At 39.8% G+C, this 18,486-nt stretch overlaps 1 protein-coding gene across 1 annotated transcript in view; it reads right to left on the bottom strand.

The window, feature by feature from the left end:
- Positions 1-1,484: 1,484 nt before the first annotated feature.
- Positions 1,485-18,486, bottom strand: part of LOC308257801 (uncharacterized protein) — a gene marked incomplete at both ends in the record, with an annotated part of 53,633 nt that continues 36,631 nt past the window's right edge. The window contains 7 exon segments of the mRNA XM_080687867.1: positions 1,485-1,754; positions 6,394-6,465; positions 7,601-7,672; positions 8,969-9,115; positions 9,255-9,391; positions 12,305-12,414; positions 13,277-13,475. Coding sequence (XP_080543993.1) covers positions 1,485-1,754; positions 6,394-6,465; positions 7,601-7,672; positions 8,969-9,115; positions 9,255-9,391; positions 12,305-12,414; positions 13,277-13,475 — 1,007 coding nt within the window.

Raw genomic sequence — 18,486 nt, forward strand, 5'->3', positions numbered from 1 at the left:
AAATCCAGGCATATTTACTGAACTATGTATAGGGCCTTAAGGCACATATTATTGTGAGAAAAGTAGTACTGTGTAGATATGGATTCTAAAGCCCTTAAATGTATCTTAATAAATTATTTAAGATCTATTCACACTGTACTGAGTGAGCAGGTGATTCTAGAATATTTTTAAATCGTGAACTTCACACATCAGTTACCTTTGACACACACACCAGTATACCTTCAATTCAGAAGTTTTCAAATTGTGCTATGGGGCCCATTCAGTGTGGTTCAGAGGTTAGCATCAACCTATGAACCAGGAGATCATGGTTCAATTCCTGGTCAGAACACATGCCCTGGTTGCAGCTAGATCCCCAGTAGGAGGCATGCAGGAGGCAGCTGATTAATGATTCTCTCTCATCATTGATGTTTCTATCTCTCCCTCTTCCTTCCTCTGTGAAATCAATAAAAAAAATATTTTTAAAAATTGAGCTATTGGTTCCAGAGTTTTGCAAAATTGTACTATTACTCATATACTTTATATCTGTCATATTTTAAACCGTGTGAGAAGCAAACAATTTTTAAAAGAAATAACCAGATTTTTTTTAATGAGCAAGGAAATGTCTAACAGTAACTTTGTCAAGATCAAAGAATGAAATACATGACAATTTGTTTTATTATGTTGCTGACATTATAAAATTTTCTTCCCAGCTTTTCATTTCTGGAGGCAGAAAGCTGGGTCATACATTTCTAATCAAAAGGTCTTCTGCAACCCTCAAACAAGCTTGTACTAGAATTTAGGCACTAAAATACACATACATGCTTTACGCAGTGCATAATGCATTTATTGGAAAACTCATAAAAATTCTACAAAAGCATGACATCTGAGACTCAACTATACAACTTGGCCCTTTTGAAGATGCTTAAAATATATTTTATCCACACTGTACATTGATTTTTCGGTTTGGGATTTATTTATTTATTTATTGTTAAAGCAGCTTGGCTTTCTGAGGTAGTGTTGTGTCTCTATGGCAATAAGATGAAAATGTCTAATTTATTTTGTTAAAGTCAACAATGATCCAGAGATTCAAGACCTCTCTTTCATCCCAATTTTTCAGTTTATTCCCCAAATATGGCTTGTAGAAAAATAAGTATATGTTTTAGGGAAGTTTACCTAAATGACATAGAGAATGTTTTGATAATTTCTAGCTCTTGAATAAAGCCTGCCCTTCAAGATAATAGACTATATAATAGCACATGAAACCTATGTTCAGCCAATGAGCAGTTTAATTAACTAAAAAAAAAAAAAAGTTAATGTCAGTTTTAGTGCCAAATACAGGAAACCTGAAGGAATATATAGTAAACTTCCTCCCTCCTCCCCCTCTCCTCTTCCATTCTACTGATAGGATAGGTTTTCAATTCCTGAAATACTTAAAATCTTCTGTTTATGGACCCCAGCCCCATTGTCCACAAGGTTTTTCCTATGACTTGTCAGTATCAGATGCTTCACAGTCTGAGCCCACACGTTCCCTGGGAAAGGCTGGTCTCCTCCTCTTGCATCATGTGTATGATTTCATTGTACAGACGATGAGGAGCATCCAACCCCCAGATGAAGTCTATGTGCGCCCATTCAGGAATGTTCTTATGGTAGATGAGGTTGTTCACTTCGGAGAGCAGTGTTTTCACATCATCTGGATTTGAAAGCCAGTCCTGACCTCCAGTCCACATTGCTATAGGGACCGTCATGTCTCCAACTTTGTACCTTACAGGAGTTGGCTAGAAAAAGAAAAGTTGTTAGCTGTAGATCACATTTGGACTTCCAAACTCATAATTTACATTCCAAATAAACATTCTAAATATGTGTTGTGATAAAAAAAAAAAAGTGCACAGGCATTGGAGCCAAGCAGATCTGCATTTAGAGTTTCTGTTCCAGCAACTACTTGAAGGTAAAATTACTGAACCTCAGTTTCTTTATCTGTGAAATGGGGATATCTGTAATCACTTACTAGGTTAACGAGAAAACATGTAAATTGCCTAGCACTTTAAGCATTACTTTTTAATTATTTTTCTTCCTATTAATAAATATTTTAAGCATAAATTACCTTTAAAAGATAACTTCACAAATGTTTCATGAGGCCAGAGTTAGAGATATTCTACAGAGAAAGTCAAGAGAATGGAACCTACTGGAAGGACTCTGTTCTGGGGCTGCACAGATATTTTCTATGATTATAGAAAGCCCTTAAAGCAGGCCCAGCCCTAGCTGGTTTAACTCGGTGGATAGAGTGTCAGCCTATGGACTGTAGGGTCCTGGGTTTGATTCTGGTCATGGCACATTGTGGGCTTGATCCCCAATAGGGGGCGTGCAGGAGGCAGCCAGTCAATGATTCTCTCTCATCATTGATGTTTCTATCTCTCTCTCCCTCTCCCTTCCTCTCTGAAATCAATAACAAAATGTATTAAGAAAAGAAAGCAGGCCCAGCTTGATTGTCTCCAAAAACATGGGAAGTCAATGGCACTGGAACACAGGTAGTTTGAACCAAGGGAAGGTATAAATTAGATCTCTGCTCTAGTGCCCCATCATCCAAAGAAGGGTGTCTAGGAGTCTTAGCCCTTGAGAACTTACTTCTCTTATTCAAGCAGTGCTACGGAATCAGATTGGCTGACTCAGCCCTAATCAGCACCAGAACTTTCCACAGGCATGTTGGGGCCCATTTCTTACTTGGAAAATCCACCCTGGGGCTGAGGTTCCAATCCAGGCTGTCCTTGTGCCATTTTGTGACTTTTTAAACATTTGGAGTTATAGCCTGCGATGCTGTAATGTATAATAACAAATATATATTTGGTTTCATCCCCATTTCTGGCACAGAGTCCTAAAATCTTTAGTTAAGGATCCTGAGATCAGATTATACCTAATTAGGGTAGGCCAGTGGTCGGCAAACCGCAGCTTTCGAGCCACTTGGGGCTCTTTGGCCTCTTGAGTGTGACTCTTCCACAAAATACCATGTGCGGGTGCGCACGTACAGTGCGATTGAAACTTCGTGGCCCATGCGTAGAAGTCGGTTTTCGGCCTGGGCGAGTCTATTTTGAAGAAGTGGCGTCAGAACACTCAAGGGGCCAAAGAGCAGCATGTGGCTCGCGAGCTACAGTATGCCGACCACTGGGATAGGCCTAAATCAAATGGCAAGTAATCTTTGAAGAAAAGGTCAGGAGAGGAGAAAACCCTGTGAAGATGTAGGCAGAGGTTGAGAGAATGGAGTGATGCATCTACAAACCAAGGAACACCATGAACTATAAGCAAGCACCAGAAGCTAGGAGGGAGGCATGAGGCATGGGGCAGATTTGCTGTCTCCAAAGAACCAACCCTGTCCAAACCCTGACTTTAGACTTCCGACCTCCAGAACTGGGAAAGAATAAATTTCTATTGTTTCAGTCACCACCACAGCCCAGGCCCCAAAACACCCTTGGAATTAGGGATGAGAGCCATAAAGGTGTCTTTCATTATGTTAATGAGGTGACTTGGAACCAGAGGAAGGCTCTTAGCCAGTGGAATCAAGAATGTTATTAGAGGGCTGGGACTTTCAGTTTCACACCTCTTGGGTTCAATCGCCAATAGCTAATGTTTTAATCAATCATACCTATGTAATGAAGCCTCCATAAGAACTCAGAAAGGACAGGGTTTAGAAAGCTTCCAGCTTGGTGAACAAGTGGAAATGTGGGGAGAACTGTGCGCTTGGAGAGGGCATAGAAGTTCTATGTGCCTTCCCATATACCTTGCCCTATGCATCTTTTCCAACTGGCTTTTCATAATAAACTGATGATCTAGTAAGTAAAATGTTTTTCTGAGTTCTGTAAGCCAATCTAGCAAATTAATTGAGCCAGAGGGAGTTGTCATGGAAACCTCTGATTTATAGCCAGTTGGTCAGAAGTCCAGGTAACAACCTGGATTTGTGATTGGCATCGGAAGTGGGAGCGAGGCAGTCTCACAGGCTCTTAAGCCATAGGATCTGATTCTATCCCAGCACTGGGTAGAACTGTAGGACATCTTGCTGGTGTTCAGGGAATTGCTTGTTGGTATGGGAAAACTTCCCAAACAAAACCTCAGAATTTGATTATCAGAAACACCTTTTATAGCCTAACTTAGATATGAAAGGTTGGAACATTCTATGGAGCCAGTAATATATTTTTAAAATCATATTATAGGTGAAAAGACTGAATTGAATTCAGGTCCATTGCTAAGGTTCTGTGATTCTACAACACCATTTGTGTGTGTGTGTGTGTGTGTGTGTGTGTGTGTGTGTGTGTGTGTTTTATCTTCCTTCCCACCACCAGACCATTTTCTGGTGCCTACTTTGCACAAGTGATTTTTCTAGAACTCATGACATTAAGTGTGAAAACTTAAAACTACTTTGGAACTGGAATGCTTTCTCTAAAGACATACTTTAGGAAACGGTGAAGATGGAGCTAAAATTAAAAAAAGGAGCAGACCTTTGATAAATAGTTTGCTATTCATGGGCATTGCACAGTCTGTCCAATTTCCTAGCCTTTTATATCTAGTTTGATGTACAGTAATGGATATTACATATGATATGGTACTCTCAAAAATTTGCCTATGTCTATTCAGCTCCCTCCAGCTTTAAATTTGTATGGTCAATGTTTGTTTACATTCACACACAAGCTACTAATAATCCTCAGTGAAGATTTTATGCTCAGAAGAGTATAAAATCTACTTCTGATTCTACACAACATTTGTTTTTAATTTTATTCTATAGTATTGACTACACATTTCTTAGATAATTGACTACACATTTCTTAGATGATAGCATTTTAAAAATATTTTTTACTGCCTGGCTGGCTTGGCTCAGTGGTTGAGCATTGACCTATGAACCAGGAGGTCATGGTTCGATTCCCAGTCAGGGCACATGCCTGGGTTACAGTCTCAATCCCCAGTGTGGGGTGTGCAGGAAGCAGCCGATCAGTGATTCTCTCTCATCATTAATGTCTCTCTCTCTTTCTTTGTCTCTTAAATCAATAAAAGTATTTTTAAAATAGAAAGAAAATGTTTTTACTTGCAAATTACAGAATCATTATATGTGTGACCAGGGTGAATGCTTAAGAATGATCTAGTCCAATGTTTAAAGATAAAAATCCTGAGGCCTGAAGAATCAAAGCGGCCTAGCCACGATCACACAAGTTTATAGTGAAGAGGCAAGACTAACCCAGTAATCCTCATTCACCAATTAATGCTCTTTTTCTTTATGCAGCAAGGTTTTTAAATTGAGTTATAAGATTGTATTATATTGTGAAATGGTTATCACAGTAAGTTTAATTAACATCCATCATAACACATAGTTACAAGTATTTTTGCTTCTAATAAGAACTTTTAAGATCTACTCTCAGCAACTTTCATTATACCTTCTGACTTATTTATATTACTAGAGGCCCGGTGCATGAAAATTCATGCACTGAATGGGGGCGACCCTCAGCCTGGCCTGCCCCCTCTCACAGTCCGGGAGCCCTCAGGGATGGGAGGCGACCCGGCGATCAGGGGAAGGCCCATCACACCTCTGCTGCTGCCACTGCCGGCAGTGCAAGCCACGGCCCGGCCCTGGTTACCTGTGCCTCGGGCTGGCCCTGGGCTGTTGAGCAGCTGCCATCCGAGGCTTGCCTGCACCTTGGGCCGGCCCTGGGTGGCTGGGAGGCTGAGGGGACTAGGGGACTCCTGAGGCAGGTGTGTGGAGTGGCCGGACCCGCCTGGGGGTGGGCCTGGCCTTGTCGCTCTTCTGCCACCCTGGCAGGGCTGAGGGGACTGTGAGATCCCATCTTGTGGCTATGGGTGCTGCCATCTTTGAGGGAGTGGCAGTTAATTAGCATATTCCCTCTTTATTGGCTGTGGGTGCCACCATCTTTGTAAGGGCATGACAGTCAATTAGCTTATTTTCTCTTTATTAGATAGGATAACTGAAGTTTGTACCTTTTGACCCCCTTTACCCATTTCCCACCCAACCCCTCACCCCTGTCTCTGGCAACCACAGATAAATGGTCTTTGTATTATACTATAAAAACAACCTCACTCCTGCCATCTTCATTGGTGATTTTTGGGTTTCTTATCAAAAAAGGATTCTTGTAGTAGTAGCCACCAGAGGTCACACTCTTCCCTTCACTAAACCCACTCCGCCTTGCTCCTACAAAGCCCAGGGCCCCCTTCATGGAAGCAGCCTCTCAAAGAAGTTTTCCTACTGCATTGTGAAGGCAGCAGGCCTTGTGGCCAAGCTGTGAACGTCCCCATTTCAAATGGAGTCAACCCCCAACTTTCATTTTCCATGCCCATACTCGTATTTTATCCCCATCTCTACAGTAAACTGCCATTAGACCTTCCCGGGCGTGCACTTATAAAGGGTGGTATTGGTTTTCTTACCTGATTGCCTTTCTCCAGATTTTTAGTCTCGCTCCCCCAGTCAAAAGCCCGGAGTTCCCCAGAATTCGCTGCCTAAAAGGGAACAAAAATGTACATGGCATTCAAATGTATAGCTGGAAAAGAGTGGGAGGAGGGGTGGAAATGTGCTCCCAAGTCTGCAATTGTGGGGGAAGCAGAGAGCAGAGACTGTTCAGCGTTAGGATAATCTTCAGGGAAGTACAAAGGCAAGAGGAAGACCCTTTCGGGAGAAAATGTATGTACTGCAGACATACTTGGCCACCATGTCATACAACTCCAGGAGGTGCATCCCCATAGAAGCCTACATGGATGGTATCTGTACAACGCTGTAGGCTACAAGGGGAAAGCTCTCCCTGGTGACTGCGACAAGGTGACCGACAATACAATTCAGAATTCTTTAGTTTTAATTATCAAATGTCTCTCTCCCTCTCTCGCAAATATAACAACAACTGTACAAGAACAATTTCACTAGACTCTAAGTTGCTACAGAAAGCAGATAGGGCCAATATTTATGATATATAGATGCCATCACTACTCTTAAAACTCTCTGCTTGAGTTAAGAGCCCCCCCCTTTTTTTTTTAACAAAGTGGTATTTTTAATACATGAGAATCCAAGTTATGCTCTAGCTCTGTCCTTATATCCATCCTTATTTCCACAATCAATCAGGATCACTCCATAGTATCATCTACAATGAGCAATATTATTAGGTTCAGTGCTTCTTCATTGGTGAAAGAATAATTCGCATGCACATTGTCCTTGAATCCATTCTGAATGTCTTACTGCAGCTCTGCCTTCTTTAGTTCATGTGACTGGTGATCAAGACTTGCCCTCCTGTGTTGCAGGTTAGTCTTTTCCTCCTGTGAAGCCTCTTTGGGTGATTAGTTCCTGCCTTACACTTTTGTTACTATTTGACCTGCTCCTGGAGGAGCCTCTAATTATCTTCTCCAGCCTCATTTTGAGGTGGTAAGAGACAGAAAGGTCTCAATTGGACCATCTGACCTCACAGTTTTAAGGTCCACTAAAGATGTCCATGGGCCAATCCTTCCCTCCCATCTCCAGAAAAGTTTCAATGCTCTAGATTACATTTCATCTCATAACAAATATGAAATAACCCCTGGTTTATCAAAAGGGCACTCTTTCCCACAGATACTTACTTAGGGAAAACGACAAATTCAACATCATTCCTACCTGGCTCCAGTGAAGGATATTTTGCACAGATGTTCCAGCAGGAGAATGAGCGACATACACATTTGCTCGGCTCTGTAACAAAGCAGGAGTGGTTTGTGGGACATGGAAAAACTCATAAGACATGCACTTTGTCAAGATCAAATCTCCAGGTGTCAGACTAAGAAATGGGACCATCATTAAATTATCAGCACTTATCCATGAAACAGTAATATGCACATAAATAAACATGCCACTAAATGTATTCCTGAGCATCTATATTTTTCATCTGAGGATGGCTTCTCAGTAGATATCTGAACTCATTTAAAAAATATTACTGCAGTAATTAAGGATGAAGACTCTAGAACAGGCCTATATTCAAATTCTAGCTCTGCCATTTAATTTTTAGGTGGATATGGGAATTATTTAATCCACCAAATCCCAGGATACTAATCTGCATAGTGGGAAATTGATAATATCTGTCTCTTAGGATTGTTAGCCTGGCACATAATAAATGTTTATTAAATGGTAGCTATTAATCATATTATATTAAACAAAGAATAAAAAGACTTCAGGAATTAAAGATGTGTTCTTCCAGCTGCCAGCTGGTAGACCTCTACCGTGAGGCCTCCTTGGGGGGTTGTCCCAGGTGCAGAGAGCTGTATTGCCCAATGCATCACCCAGTATTGGTGTCATCTGCATTAAATGACTGGCTGATATGGGGGTATAAACACTCAGCCCTCTCACCCCACTTGGGAGAGCTCTGAAGGGTCATCCCATCTTCACAAATCCCTGTAGGATCACCAGAAGTTCCCATTAAAAGTATATCACAGCTTTTTTTTCTTTCTTTCTTTCTTCCATCTACCCAATCCTGTTTCACTCCCTTCTCTAGGTATTATCCCAAACACTGAACCCAAAATCACTCTACCCACTAATCTCCATCTCAGTGTATGCTTCCTGGGAACCCACACTACGTCACCTTCCAACTCGTAGCTCTACCTAAGCCAAACTGAAACTCCCAGACATCTTATCAAAGGACCAGAAGGACTCAAGTAGAAAAGAAGAGGTAGATACTGCATGGCGATTCTCTCTTTTGAGAAGTGGGTTCTAATCACTTTTTTTTAAAAAATCTGCTAATTCAATGCATAAAGCTGCTTTCATATCACTTCCATCTATAATCTGTGAAGTTTATATCTGGCAATGTCCTTATGTTAAACCTGACCTCAACCCATGTTAAAGCATTTCCCACATATTAGTGTATTTGGAGAAAACTGAATTACTAAGATTACATTTATCTAAGTCTTTACTGGCAATAGCTCATCTTCAAGGAGTGAGACTAATAACTTCTAGCTTTGCTTTGGGAAACTGAGAGTGTACTAGGTTTTCACTTACAATGTTCATGTTTTTTGTGTTAAAGCCTCCCAGAAGTAAAATGATGCTGCTACAAATCTGATCAATAATCATCTGACCACAAAGGTAAATATAAAACTGGCGGAGGAATCTGGTCTGGTACAGGAATTCTTTCCTGCCAAACAATCCCTGTAAAAATAGGAAACAAAATAGTAGTCATTACATCATAGTAAAAAATAAGTGCGTTTAATTGAAAAGGGTAAATCTTACCTTACTGGGTGGGAAGACGCTTCTATATAGACAAGAAATTTTCTGAGGAGCCACATACCTTGATCATCATGTCTGGCAGCAACAAAAATTTGGTCCCAGGGCTTCTTGCATGTTTAATAGTAGCTATGGGTGCTAAAGCAAAATACAGTTTTATTTTCTGAGCCAGCTCTGGCATGGTGGAAAATGCAATAAAGCCTGCAAGAGAAGCAATATATCAGCGTGGATACTGAATATCCCTGAACTCATAAAATGCATATTTACTTTTCTCAAGATATTTCAGTAATTACTTGTGATTGTGTCTTAACTCCCATGAAATTATAAGTTCATTGAGGGGGAAATAACGACAGCAGGAAAAACGCCTTTGTGTTCCTTCTGACATCTAGCTTATTTGATGTCCAGTAGTAGGTTCTCATTGAACTGGTGAATTTAATTATTGAGTATAATAATGTGGACTTTGTGAAAAAAAATACACACACACACACACACTCACACACACACACTGGGTGGCCAGATTATTATGATCTCTGAACGCATAATAATCTGGCCACTCAGTGTATATCTTATATAATAAAAGGCTAATATGCAAATCGTCCCCTCGACCATGAGTTCGACCAGCAGGCAGGCCAGCCAACTGCCCATGTCCCCTCCCCCTGGCCAGGCTGGCCAGACCCCACCCATGCACAAATTCATGCACCGGGCCTCTAATACACACACACACACACACACACACACACACACACACACACACACACACTGAGTGGCCAGATTATTATTTATTATGCATTCAGAGATCATAATAATCTGGCCACTCATAATAATTTAGAGAGAAAGAGAGAGAGAGAGAGAGAGGGAGGTAACTATATGCTAGACACTTTGCTTATGATTTTCATGGTTCTTACTTCATTTAATTCAAACCTCTACAGTGAAAAAAAATAAGAAAAAAAATGCCTTGTTTATTGATAAAAAGCATGTTCTATAAAATAATGGGTATAGCAAGGTTTTGCTGGGGTTTTGTGACTCCCTAATTGTTCTGGAACCCAAATTGTAATGTAATGTAGTAGACAAGTGTCTAGTGAACTGGATTCCAACTCTTATTTTTGCCATAAACTTGGTATGGAACACTAGTTAAGTCACTCTGTGCCTCAGTTTCTATACTTATAAAATAGAGCCAAATTTCCCACATTACCACTGCATAGGGCTAATCTCTGTGGAACTTTTGGGAGAAAAAGGCTATTATATAAATTCAGGGCATGGTCACTATATTTGAAATACTATGTGTCTATTTCAAAAGAGCATGTACACTCTCTGTCTAGGCTGATGTTTGCAGGTTGTGGGGAAGGAGATTGGGTAGAAAAAACAATGTAAAATCACATGACTTCTGTCTAGTTCCCAGGAGGTGAGTGAGTATTAAGAAAGACTGATTCCTTCCCTTCTGTTCTCTTTACATGATTAGTTTGCCAGCCACATGCAAAGGCGGGCAGAAGAGTGACCTGGTATTAGCTCTTGCTCTCCCAAATGGACCATCAGTAGGACTGGGTTGAAAATGCTTTCGAATACATTCCTATATTCCAGCTTAATTCTGACTATATAGACTTAATTCCTCAAATGTCAAGATTTGGGAACTCTAGATAACTTCTCCCATCAATTCCTCTCTTTATGTAAAGCAAGTTCGAGTTTTCCGTATTAATAGCTCCATGGTTGACTAATAGAATCGTCCTATGCTTGTTTGGCCACCTCCTTCTTCTCAGAGTAGCATTTAACCTCATCATTAGCACCTTTGTCTTCATGTCACGTTGAACAATTAAGTATAGGGAAAATGTTTTAAGACCCCTGGAAATGAGAGTAGGAACAGGCATAACATTTTACCTTTCTGTGAAGTACGTGGTAAGACATAGCATCCTTAGGATCAGCTAATGTGATTGAAAAATCCAGAAAGTACAATGTGAAAATCAGTCCCTTTTTATTCACTAGAGCAGTGGTCTGCAAACTCATTAGTCAACAGAGCCAAATATCAACAGTACAATGATTGAAATTTCTTTTGAGAGCCGAAAACCCACTTCTGCGCGTGGGCCATGAAGTTTCAATCTCACTGTACGTGCGCGCCTGCACGTGGTATTTTGTGGAAGAGCCACACTCAAGGGGCCAAAGAGCCGCATGTGGCTCGCGAGCCGCGGTTTGCCAACCACTGCACTAGAGTATCAGTTAAAATGAACCAACTGAATGTGCGCCCTGAGTTTCCATTGAGTGTTCACCTCTCTCAGAATCCCTTGCACGGGTGATGCATGGCTGCCTCTAGAGTGCCTTTAGCTCAGAGCCCTTCTCAGCCCCCTCAGAGCCCTTCTCAGCCTTCTTCCCATGGCACACACTCTGCCTCTGCTGATCTTCCTTCATTGTAATCTAAGCCAACCCCATTTTTTTCCTGTTGACTTTGGTCTAATGAAGGGCCAGAATAGCCAGCCTCCACTCCCATATGTATCCTCTGGGGCCATGAGTTAAGGTTTCTCACAAATTCATCAAAAACAAAAGGACACCAGCACGTAATTGCAGACATTGTCATTAGAAGAGAGAGAGAGAGAGAGAGAGAGAGACTGGAGTAAACTCCTGCAGCAGTTCTGTGTATAGTATGATGACAATGCTTAGTGTCTGTTGATTGCCTGTTATGTGCCAGGCACTGGAAACTATGTCTCATCTGTTCAGTGCTTTTACTGAGTGCACACTATGGGCCAGGAACTGCTCTCACAGCTGTTTTAGACGAAAGCCTTGCTTCACAGAGCTTATATCAATCACCTCTAACACCCCTAAGAGGGAGCTATTATCCCCATTTTATAGATAAGGAAACTGAGGCCAGAGGGATTAAATAATTTGCTCAGTGACATTTACCTAAGAGGTGGTAGAGCCAACATTTGAATACCTATTTGTCTGACTCCTACTCTACTTACTCTGCCTGAAGCCTCCCTCAATTTCATACTCATTTCCTGTCGCTCTTAGAGTCACTGAAGAGAATAAGGCCAGATGAGTGAAGTATGAGATGACTGATCCCAGGCATAGCTGTATACCATATGCTCACATTTCTTCGGAGTATACAAACCTGCTTTCCTTTGAACCTACCCATAGTGGTGCCCTGTGAATAGCCGACATAATAGATCTTTTCCTGGCCCGTTTTCTGCAAAATAAAGTTTATGACTGCAGGAAGGTCAAACCTAGCCATCTCATCATAACTATAAGAGGAAAAGACAAAGTTATATGAAAAGTTATAATCAGAAACAAACAAAAACAGCCCCGGAGTTTATAAACAAACCCCTGAGTTGTCAGTCCCAAGAACTTGTTACTGTGTCCCTCACAACACTCAGTCTGGACTTGTTTCAAACCTGTGATGCCTGGGTGCCTCAGAAATCACAGGTTGTCAGCAAACTGCTATTTTCTACAGATGTTACAGAGCAATAATAATCTTCAATGAATATTTACTGAGCACAAGACCTGCCTCCCTAGGAGAGGTGTCCTGTTGTTCTGTTAGGAGAACAGCAGATGGTCATGCAGATTCACTTATGTGAAAAGTATTAAAGATGCTATGGGCCCTTCTCTGATGAAACAGATAAAAAGCAGGTTGAATGTCCATAGGTAATTTAAATAAAAATACTAAAAATCTTTTGTAAGAGTATAAGAAATGTGTTAGTTGAATTGATAGTCCCTAAGACTTAATAGTTTCCTTATATCTTTAATGTTGTCTGATCTCATCTCCTCCTGGGGCTACTATTCCTTGTCATAACTCACAGAAGAGTTAGTCCCAGGACATCCATCTATAAGGAAATGGACATACACTTCTTTCATGCTAGTCTCGATCACCTGACACCACCCACCATTCTCACCCCATTCACCAGATCCAATCTTCTTAAGGAACATAATTTTCCCCACTACTTTCCCCAAAGAATCACTAGTCAATTAAGACAATTGAGGGCTATCATATTAGGATATTGATGAGTCAACCAAAGTAAATTTTCCAAATACTGGAAGTTATAATTTTTTTACCCAGTTCTTCTAAAGACATCCATGTTCACCTCCTCTCTCAAGATTTTCATCTACCTGAAAGCCCAGAACTCATCTTGGTCTATGGAGAGGGTCTTGTGTTTCCGAGACCAGGTGTTTCCCCTGCTGTTCCCCAGCCACACGTCGAAACCAGCATCTGCCAGAATGAAGCCCAGGCTGTTGTTGGGCAGGTTGGAAATCCAGTTGCTAGCATCTCCAAGCAGGCCATGCTGCAGTAACACCACAGGCCTGGAACCTACAAAAAAAAGAGAATTTCAACTGTGGGAAATGTTCTCTACCTTCTTGTTATCCCCTACTGTGCAAAGGCTTTCAAGTGAGACAAACCTGTGTTTAATTGTTGATTCAGCTGCTTGCTAGCTTGATTATCTTGGTCAGTTACTTAACCTTTATGTGTCTTGATTTCCTCATCAGAAAAGAAGAATTTTTGTTATGATTAAATGAAATTGTGCAAAAGGAGCAGATGGCACAGTGTATGGCACAGACAAAGAATCAAAGCTCATCTCCCACTGTTGTTTTTGTTTGTGGGTTTTTGTTTGTTTTTAATCCTCACCCAAGGATAATTTTCCATTGATTTTTAGAGAGTGGAAGAGAGAGGGAAACACAGAGAAATATTGATGTGAGAGAACCACATTGATTGGTTGCCTCCTGCATGAGCCCCGACCAAGGCCTGGTCCAGGGTGGAGCCTGCAACGAGGTATGTGCCCTTGACTAGAATTGAACCTGGGACCCTTCGGTCCGCAGGCCAATGCTTTTCCATTGTTGTTTTTGTATAGTTATTATTACTAGACTTGTCTGGGCACCTGAGAGGATACTGAAGTGCTCCAGGAGCTGGTATAATATAATGATTAAGATAATTATATATAATAATCATAACTATTATAAATTAATAAAAATTAAAAATTAGGTTATGTATTTATACTATGCATACATTATATGTTACTATGTTATATAATGTATAATATAACAAATGTATAATTATATATAATTACATATGTATATATATATTAATGTTATAATAAAATAATTATATAGCCCTAGCCGGTTTGGCTCAGTGGATAGAGCGTCGGCCTGAGGACTGAAAGGTCGCCTGTTCGACATGTACCTTGGTTGCGGGCACATCCCCAGTAGGGGATGTGCAGGAGGCAGCTGATCGATGTTTCCCTCTCATCGATGTTTCTAACTCTCTATCCCTCTCCCTTCCTCTCTGTAAAAAATAAATAAAATATATTAAAAAAATAATTATATAAATACTAGATATAATTATTGATATTATGACATTAATTATACACACATATAAATATACACATATATAACATAAATATATTATATATCCTAATGTATTAATATTGTACTGTATATAAGTATATGTTATTTATAATTATTTATATTCTAATATTAATATATACAAATATATGCATATTCTATATATGTAATGGTTTAATGGTTATGGGTGTTTCATGTCTAAAGAACCCACAAGCCAGCATAAAGGATCTCCCAATGTTTAAATATGGGGAAATTTGAGCATCAAAATAAATGATAGTAATAAATTATATCCTATTATATAAATGGAGTATGCATGACTCAATATTGATATCAATGAAATGAATAAACAAAGAATTAGGGGAGAAGTAAAGGCTCTTATTTACAATATAATTTCAATAAATATAGAAAGATTGATGGCATTATAAAATCATCAATGGATGCTAAAATTAGTGAATAAAGTTTGAAGAGATACAGGATATTTACATATCCTGAAAGTATCTCTTACACATTCACCTATCGGCTATAATTTAAATGAAAATTCATGATTCCAGGGAATGTTCAAAACTCTTCAAAAATGTCAAGGTCAAAAATACCAAAGAAAACCTGAGGTATTTTTTTCAGTTTAGAAAGGAGACAAAAAGACAACTAAATATAGTGGATGATACTGGATTGGGAAAGGGGAGGATAGAAATGACTTTGGTACAATTGACAAAATTTGAACATGGACTATGGATTAGATACTAATATCATTCAGTGTTAGTTTCCTAATTTTAATAAATGCATGAGTGAGGGGGATCAGGATATTTTCCTTAACCCCCCCCCCAATATGTCACTTTGGAATAGGAATTATTTTGTGCTGAAGGCATTTGAGTTACTGAAATTCCTTCTCTGCCTAAAAACAGAGCCTCTCAAAAGAATTCAATTGTCATAAATTCCCTGCCCTGAAGCAACTCTAACCTTCTCTTTTTAGGAAAGGAGAAATTAGCACTACAATCGGACAAACATTTTCACATGCTATCTTATCTGCCATCTATTTTCCCAAGGATCATTTATCTTACCAAAAATTAATTTGCTTTTCCACAAGTGCTCTTTATCCCTCTCCCTTTCCCCTACTGAGTTAGGTATATAGACCCCCAAAATCTAACCACTCTTTTGAGTTACTCATTGCTGAGTGCTCCCATATGTATGTGGGATACCCCTGCTAATAAACTTCCACTTGTTTTTCTCTTGTTCATCAGTCTTACGTTAGGCTAATAGAACCTAAAATGAGTAGGAGAAATGTTATTTTTCCCTCCCCAATATTAAGAAATATTTAGGGAGTAATAGGCATGATGTCTCAAATTTAGTGTCAAAGATATTTGACAGAAAGGAAGTATGTGGCGGCAAAATGTAATTCACAATTGGTAAATCAGGGTAAAGGGTATATGGTAATTCCTTGTACAATTTTTGAAAACTTTCTGTAAATTTGAAATTATATTAAAATTTACAATGTATAAGAATATCAGTAGGAGATTAAGGATTAAGGCATTAAAATTCTAACACGTTAAATAAATTAAGATAAACATTATTTTTTACATTAGAAAGTTATACTGAAAGATAATCAAATGCTGCATCTTTCAAGGCAAACATCATGCTCTTAATGGGGCTTAGAAGAATTAGATCAGATTGAATGTAATATCCGCACCATAGAGGAAGATAAGAGAAGCTTTGCTGCTGTTGTTATTAGTGCTATAATTTTCACAGGCAGTTATTCTCAGCGCTTCAGTGTCCTAGTTAACATAACAATACAACGTCTACCTCACTGTGTTGAGGGTTCACTGTGATACTGTGCATTAAGCAGTCAGCATGCCACCTGACCTCATCGGATGGTAGATCCTGTTATTATTGAACTGATTCCAAGTGCAGTCTCTCTATAGACAGAGGCCTTTTACAACAAACATTATGAATTCCATTTGCCTCATTTCATTCTTCTGGGGAAAGAACATGAGGGCCTAGTACAGAGCCAGGAGAATGAGATGGAGTTATTTCACGTTTTCCTTTTATGTCTGGTCATTGAGTTCATCCTCTAGCCCTCAAGGAGGTGACCTCAATATGATGAGATCAAACCAAGGAGGATCAATGCTGTCCTTTGAAATCTTTAGGACATTTCCCATGGCTGGGGCCAGGTTGGCCCTACTGGCAGAAGTTTGTACTCGTGGTTCATCTAGTGAGAGAACTGACTTATAAATGATGGGCATCATTTCAAACATTCCCTGGAGTCATGAATTTTCATTTAAATTATAGCCAATAGGTGAATGTATAAAAGCTACTTTTTAAAAAGCTGTCATTTTTTTAGGATGGCCCAGCCTATTTTCTTTTTTGATGTAAATATTTGAAGCAAACAATGAAGGAAGGTTTTTAAAAGGCTTTTGTCACAAGCTTATGGACATCTTTCAGTTGTTTTCAGTATGAATTTCATTGGCCTTCTTTTTGAAGAGATGTTGAGAAATCTTGCTTTCCTTTAAGGCCTCCGTTTAGAGGCCAATGGAAGCCGCAGGAACAACATCAGCCACTAGAGGGGAGTATTCTGCAGCAACTGGACCAAAAAGGCTGACACCTTGAGCACCAAGCTCTTCCTTAGGCCATGAATGAACAACGTGAATGAACACGAGGCAAGAAAACAAGTTGCCATGAATGGGAGCTGCAGGCGTCTCCCGCGAGTTTAGGATCTGCCACAGTCACCTGATGGCTTGGCACAGCGGTGCCTTGCTTACCCTCAAGGATTTGTGGGGTTAGTGAAAACTTATCTGTGTCTCCAGGTTATTCATTGATTTATATAAAATCAATTTATTCATTCCACAGGTATACTTATTGGCACCTACAATGTGGTTAGCATTCTCTTAGGCACTGGTGATAACCTTAAACAAAGTGGATAAAGTTCCTGCTCCCGATGAGTTTATATTCTGTTTGGGGGGAGATAGGTAAATAAGCAAATATCTGCATATCAGGCGGTGTTAAGTGCTATACGAAAATTTAAGCAGGATAAGGGGCTAGCCCTCAATAGGTGGCAAGGGATTGCTGTATTGACTAGGGTGGTCAGGTGACTAGGGTCTGAAAGAAGGGCCAGTACAAACCTGGCGATATCCGATGAAATAGGGTTCCACAGGGAGAACTGTAAGTTCAAAGGCACTGAGGTGAGAACATGCTGGACGTACAGCTGTGCAGCTGGTACTTTTTCTAAAAGCTGCTTTACAAAAGGCTGCACAAGTGTGAATTAGAATAAAACAGAACCCGAAGTTTCTTTACAACCAAAGGCCAGCAGGGTTGGCCCAGCTTTTTCTGGTCCTAGTTAAGAACATGAGCAATGGTGTCAACAGATTTTTATTTGAGTTCAGGTTTTGCAACATAATAGCAAGTACTAGCATAGATGGTTTGGGCAAATTACTTAACCCCTATGTGAGTGACAATTTCTTAGAATGATTGTGAAAGCTACATAAGACCAATGCAAACAAAGCACTTAGCATTTTACCTGGCCTACAGAAAAGAACACAAGGAGAAGTTACATCATCTGGACTCATGATAGTGTGGCTGCTGCCATAAACATAGAGCTATAATATTAAAAAGAAAAGAGCCAAATAGAGATGAATGATGGGCACATTTTAATGAGTAATGAAGGTGAATTTTTAAAAGCCAGCAATTGCTGAAAATCCCTATGCAAAAAAAGGGACATGTACCAAAAATGTAAAATGTACATAAAGTGCCTGATTCTTAAAAAGAACTCAGTGAAAATCTGGGCGACATCTTAGATATTTAAAATGCTATTTGGTTGAGGAATAAAGAGTGTTCAGGGGGCGTTGGTCTGGTCTTTTCAAGAGAAATTAATGGATATTCTAGAATATCTAGGAGGGGGTTGGAAATATGTTAACTGCTAGAAGAGATCAAGAAATAGACTTTTCTTGAAGTGTTTTTCTTTTTTTGAAAAGTAAACACTATGTTTATTTGGG

The sequence above is a fragment of the Plecotus auritus genome, assembly GCF_963455305.1.
Source record: "Plecotus auritus genome assembly, chromosome: 9".
NCBI lineage: Eukaryota > Metazoa > Chordata > Mammalia > Chiroptera > Vespertilionidae > Plecotus > Plecotus auritus.